Here is a 6764-nt window from a genome sequence, read left to right on the forward strand (position 1 = left end):
GGCAAAGACCTAAAAGAACGTTGATTTTTACCAATCATGAGTTTGTGTAAATTTTAAATCTGATGATGGCGCTGTTGTCTCGCCGAAACGTAATTCAAAAATTTTTATTTCACACTTTGACTGAGACCCAGGAAATATAGGAATATGATGACAAGTACACGCAATCAGGAAAATAAATCAAAGTAAGTTGCACTTTGTATCAGAAAATCGGCTATAAAAATGTATTTCTATCATCAGGTATTTTTATTGACAATTTTTACCAGATTTACCTCATTTTGTGGGCGGCGCTCGTTAAAACGGAGAATTGCGCGTTTATGAATTGGGGTAATTAATCCCGAATTATGCATTTTGCCCAATAATCCGTTGTTTTTATGACAAAAATGTTTTCCACTCGCATTTTTCCATGCGTCATTTTTCACTCCTCCAGAATCCACAACGAAATCACTTAGTTTTCAACCAATGAAGCTTCCATTCTAAATCTCTCCTCACTTTATTGCCTTCCTTCCTGTGTTATTTCTCTACTCAAAATCTTTTCTCTTGCGCTTGTTTTTATTGACTGATTTGAACACAACAAAATTGTGTTCGCTTCCATTCCGGAATCTGCATAAACGGCATCTTGCAGCCAAGTTCGCGTATTGTTGCACGTCAATGAACGACACACAGGATGCGATTTGTTAATAGCTTCTGCTACTACTGGGTTTATTTATGTTGGGTAATTATTATTAAGAGGTGATCGTCCAGATCTTCGTGTAAGAGGAAATGCTTCATTTTCAGCTCGGCAGAGAATTCTTATCGGTAACCGGAGAACGAATAAGGCAACGTTTTTAATATTTCCTGCTTTCCGCCAAAGTCCGGATTCCTGTTTACCAGATACCGATCAGGTGTTGGAGGACGGAAACAACATACCAGTAGCTGCTGGTTTCTAATCGTTTGTCCATTTATCTCTTCGAATTTATTGATTGGCATGAAGGTGCCTCTAACTGGGTTATTTATTGGAAACGTGTAATTGGAAATCATTTTCATTCACTTGTGCAACAAGATCGAGATTACAGTTTTTGCAAACAGGCAGCAGACGCGACTACCACTGTTACCTGATAGAAACACGCCTGAATAATGTTTGCTTTATCTCCGAGTTCAAATCCCGCAAATTGCCCACTACATTACATATTTTTCTCTTGCAAAGCAGCTCAAAACCACATTGATCTATAAACTGTTCGCCACATCTGGTCGCATCTTTGTTCTAACTCGGATGTGCTTCAGAAAAAAATCGCCCAAGTTTATTTGTTAAGTAGAAAGAAGTTTGCATAAATAATTCTGCATGTTTTATGTAATATGCGTGCATCCTTTCAGGTGTGTGGTTCTTTGAGTGGAAGCTGCGCGCTCGAATCAACTGAAAACAAACATCGGCCCAAGGCAGAACCGCCAATTGTGATTTATTTGCGATCGCAAAACGAAAAAAACTCTTTTTCCGTGTGGCTGTTCATTGTCGGTTATCTGGCGTATGGTGGAAAGACAACATTTTAAACATTTGCCAACTATTTCCGTCTTTTATGGGCCTCTCAACCTGAAGAGAGTCACATAGTAGGTATAAAAGTTCTTGAAGGGGCTGTGAAATCTTCTCTGGTTACCCCCTAAGGAAAATGGCGCACGTGGTAAGTTCCGAAGACATTATTGGTAGTGTTTGTATAGACATTACTAAAGCAGGGAACGGAAATGGGTGTGTCCCAAGTGGGATCACCTTCAATGCGAAAAAAAGAGTATTCCATATGACACATATTGCACGTTATTCGAACACAATCATCGCTTGAAAGCTGCCTTAGTATAAAGGATTTTAGTGCAGTTGGAGGACTTGAAAAACTTGATTTGACTACTGGTTACATACTGTTTTCTTCGGGTTAATAGGAGAGCGCTGAGAGAATAAAGGCGCTAACAACGCCCAGTCCTTTGAAGGGGTTAATCAGCCTCAAACAACATAACTAATATCTATTTAGTCTCTGTGGCCGCAACTAATAGGTTGACATTTGTTTCAATTATCTCATAATTAAGTTAAACAAGTAAATAACACCCCATACTCAATTGACAGAAATAGACGAAGATAAGACGTTCAGTTGTGAGATATAAAGCTGTGTGTTGCACGAAGATAACCGACGTTATCGGGCCAATGTTTGCTTGGGCGTTTTGAGCTCCTTTTCAGCGATATTTACGACTCGTGTAGTTTGAAAACCCACATAACTGCCACAAATTTCGGTAAATATTTGGCATAAATGCCAATTGAAAAAGAAGTTTTTATTGGAAAATTTTTAAGTTCACAATCAAATCAAATATTTGCTTAGGGTCGAGCCGATTTTGCTTTCTCTGTCGTTTGCCTGAAAAGAGTACGCAAAGGCTAATTATTTGGTAGAGGCAAACACCGAATACAAAGAAAATTCCTTGGTCACGCCTAGAAAGGTGTAAAATTGCTAATGGTTTAAAGAAATGAAACTGGAAAAAATAATTTTCAAGTGATTTGTCGCTGTTTTTCCTTCATAAAAACAGTTTAATGAGTTCGTCTACGGAGTCTAAAGTGTAGTCTAAAGAATCACTCGTCGACTGTAGGTCTTACTTTTTTTGCCATAATCCTACTTTTTTTATTTATTTTCCTGACTGCGTGTCATCGTTATTATATTCTGTTCCTTCCTGGGTTTCAAAGTGTGAAATAAAAACTATATCGTTTATTTCATAACGTTTCGGCGAGACAACAGCGCCATCATCAGATTTAAAATTCATACAAACTCATAATTGGGAAACATTAGATTCTTTTTAGGCTTGGATGCCTAAAAAGAATCTAATGTTTCCCAATTATGAGTTTGTATGAATTTTAAATCTGATTATGGCGCTGTTGTCTCGCCGAAACGTTATGAAATAAAAGATATACAAATTTTTATTTTACATTTTGACTGAAACCCAGGAAGGAAAAGAATATGTATATTAATAATCCAACTGGAAATGAAAATAAAGTGACTCAATTTCCACAAAATCTGTGCATAGTAGGCCTTTAGTACGTGCACAACATCTCAAAGAAAGTACCATCGGCATCCAACCCTCCACGATTTACCCCATTGCGACACCGTGAAAGCACGGGAAGTTGTGCTCACATGTCAGGGGTTCCCTTTAGTAGGGGGAACACGTGCGATAGAATCATGGCCACTTGTTTTTATTACCACTAAACAGGGCACTTCATTCATGGATTTCACTCGAAGGACTGTTGAGTGGAGGCGCACAACGAACATGCTGTGCTATTTATCAATATGTTGGAAAAAGATCGCGCTAGACACGCGGAGGAACAATCCAACAGAAATGAAAAGGGTCATTTAGAATGTCTGAAGACTTTTTTAATTTATAAATAGACCACTTTAGTCTTCAGTGCATGGGGATGTTTTCCATCGTCGCCCGATAAGTACGGAAAAAAGTATGTTGTCGAATGCGGTTGAATTGAAAAAAAATCCCAAAATGCCTCATAAACAATAACGAAAAACCCATACAGACCTCGTAAAATAACGGCCATTCTCAAGTGCAGAAAATCCGAAACCATTGAATCATAAAACCACAAACCACTAAACACACACGGAACTGATAGAAATCTTGAATGAACTACAGCATATCACGATTTGACACCCGGTACAGTTTTTTGCTTGATTTTCACAGCAGAAAGGGCAATTAATAACTAAGGAAAAAACGCGGCACGAAGACGCCTTCGACATGAAAAGTGGAATAAATAGGGAAGACCATTGGCATTGTTAACGGGGTAGCGAACCATGTCTTCTAGAGGTTTTGCAGCAACATTATGTGCAATATTCGTTATCTGGCTTTCACTATCAAACTCATCCTTCAGCCTCGTTTGGTTCGTGCTTTTTGACCCAGTTTTCTGTCGCTTTGTTTGGCTAACTTTGGCTTTTGTTTTGAAAATCGATCAAGTAAATAAAGCAAACGTTTTCTTGCGAAATTTGAGCGATCGTTTCCCTCAAATTGCTCCCAGGTGCTTTAAAGCACGTTTAAATTGTGAGAAATTCAGCCATTTTCATCAGGTGGTTGGTTGTTTGAGAAATTGTCATTCGCATTTTCAGTGTTTTCGATCGAAAACCATAAATCGATCGTTTGCAAATTTAACGAAAACAACACTAATTTGAACATGAAAAATTGCATAATGCAACTGGTCACGGCATCTAAATGCGAAAGTTGTTATTGCTCAATTCAGGTTAAGTTAATATGTTAAAACATCTTTGTCTGGCCGATGGATGTGTGTTATCGTAAGACCGCCTCCATTTTTCGGTTTACCAACGGATAATTGCGCTTATTTAGGTCCTGTTTTACGCATCAGCAGAAAGAGTTCATTATTAATGGGAGCTCCAAGAATAATGAATACGCTTATCATAACATAGTATGAGTCATGTGCAATAATTAAAAACCTCGTTTGCATCAAGAAAAAAGCAATACAACACTCGCGATTGGGAAAATATCGCTTAATATGCGTTTAATCTTTTTTTCCTTCTCGCATTTAAATGCCATTAACATGAATGTGTTAAATGAATTAAAAATGTTGTTGACTGGATTAACAGCTTTGATATTGTTGTTACTTTTTCTGCAACAGTATTCACGTATTAATATTCAACAATACACGTAAGCCATAAAATAAATATATGCAGGTGTGACATGGAACCGTTTGTGATATTTCACATTTTTTCGATCTCGAGATCGCATCTCGGCGATTAGATCCAAAGTTGAAATTGTTTCGCACTATATACGGAACCAAATTAATTTCCTTCACTTGCGCTAATCAAAACCTATTAGATGATGCGTGATAATAACTCTTGATCGGTTGCTTCTTGAAAGTCAGCGCCTAATTAAGCAAAGATAAGTCGCAACATCGTCGTACAAGTTCGAGAACAGAACAATCTAGGCCTCATTCGCTCGATTCATACAACTTATTACCAACGTCAATGCGAAGTTAATTTTCATTCAGAAGGCCCTCTCGAACAACTTCCTGTGGAGCCTTAACTTTCGAACGATCAATCACTCGTAAATTAAGTAGCTGGATAATTTTATTCGAAATTATGTAATTTTCTATAGATTGGGTTCGGGAACGATGTCTTCATTTAACCCATCGCAACAGTTTGATTTCGGTTTGATCGTGCAAAGATAACCGCATGCAGAGCGGTGATTCGGAGTTCGTAAAAAACGCTGTTTTTTGAGTATTTTTGCCCAAATGGTAAAAATGGAGCCGAAAGGTTGCCGCTGAAACGGTGTCTTTTTGTTCGAAAAGCGCGAAAATCCCACCGGAAGGGGGCATTAATCGATTGGTGCAAAAACACATTTTTCTTGTGTGCAAACTACGGAGTTGAACCGTAGAAGGTTCAAATCAACTCAAGTAATAAGACTATTCCAAATGACGTAATTCCCAAGATTGGAGTTGAGAGCAAGGCACATCTTCATTAGAAGGAAATATAGAGTGGAAGAATTTTTATAGATTTGATGATAGTTCCCTGTGGTGTTTAAATGCGCTCGAAGACGAGCAGCCAAGTTAATTAGCATAACTGTAGTTTATGTAGCTACTATTACACTCAAACGTATATCAGCATATAAATTATTATCTTGGTGTATTGGATTAATGAGTTCTTAGAGAGTTTATTACAGAATGAGAATAAAACGAGAAACGCTCTCAAACTGATTATCCTGAACATATTAAATGCCCATAAAATAACAACGAAAAAAAAAGGTGAGTGAAACTTCAAGCCTGTTCAAATTGTTCAAAGCACAGATACAATTACATAAAGATTTGCCAGCTAAAAAAACTGTTTTCTTACCGTCATGAAGAAAATTATTATTAGTGGACTGTGCTTGACCAGAGTTAGTGGGGGGTGGAGTAACAGCGGTCAACGTAAGAGGTTTCCGATCTTCAGCAGGATTGATTACTGGTGCCTGCGTGTAATCGATGTAGGAAGGAATCTCCGGCACACACATGTTATCGTAGATCGCATTGGACACGGACAGTGTCCTTTCCTTTTCCACATCTGCAATGGAAGCGTCCATTTACAATTTGACACCGACCCAATTGAAATGCAGTACCTTTTTGAAGGAGCTCCAAATGCTCCCAGAGAATGTCACCAACAAATGCTGGGGCGCGTGCTAAAAACGCATCTTTTCCCATCGCGCAAATGTCCTTGCCCTTCATTCGGAACTGATGAAGAGGACTGCACTCCAAGGAGAACTCTTTGGCCGCCCATTGCAACCAATGCGCCACATGAATTTCGCTCCATTGACGGGGATCTGAAACAAATGGAAGCCCTATTATTCAACCGGTTTTGCCTAAACAGTCAAACGTGTTTGAATCAAGATCAATTTTTTATTCGAATGAATCAAAAAGTGCCATTTTGCGAACAGAAGCGATGATCAAAAAGAAGCACTTTTCTTTAGCGTTCATTTGTTTTACTTTTACGCACGGACTTTGCCGCACAGTGTGCGACAAAGTAAATGTGACACTTTGAACTTGCCACTGTCATTATATATTTTTTAGTATTTTTATTTAAAAATAACCGAAATGCTTTTTTAAGGAATTACGTAGGTTTATCAACAACTATTGATCCTATTTTCAAGTTTACTTACAATTTGTAAATTATACCTTTGCTACATACAAGTTCAGTCTCATAATCGTTTTAATTGCCTACTTATCTACTTTTGCGATGTTGTCACACGTAAAACACGATCTTTTTAAGAAGCGCAAATGTCAT

The 6764-nt window shown here is 38.0% G+C and overlaps 1 protein-coding gene across 2 annotated transcripts in view; it reads right to left on the reverse strand.

Moving 5' to 3' along the window:
• LOC109536297 (protein C-ets-1) overlaps nucleotides 1-6764 on the reverse strand; it is a gene marked incomplete in the record, with an annotated part of 68258 nt that overhangs the window by 25228 nt on the left and 36266 nt on the right. For both annotated transcript variants that reach the window (XM_048667654.1, XM_048667653.1), the window contains 2 exon segments: nucleotides 5841-6047; nucleotides 6103-6303. In XM_048667654.1, coding sequence (XP_048523611.1) covers nucleotides 5841-6047; nucleotides 6103-6303 — 408 coding nt within the window.

This window comes from Dendroctonus ponderosae, unplaced genomic scaffold, assembly GCF_020466585.1.
Source record: "Dendroctonus ponderosae isolate FM_Combo_2020 unplaced genomic scaffold, Dpon_F_20191213v2 Dpon_F_20191213_6, whole genome shotgun sequence".
Classification (NCBI taxonomy): Eukaryota; Metazoa; Arthropoda; class Insecta; order Coleoptera; family Curculionidae; genus Dendroctonus; species Dendroctonus ponderosae.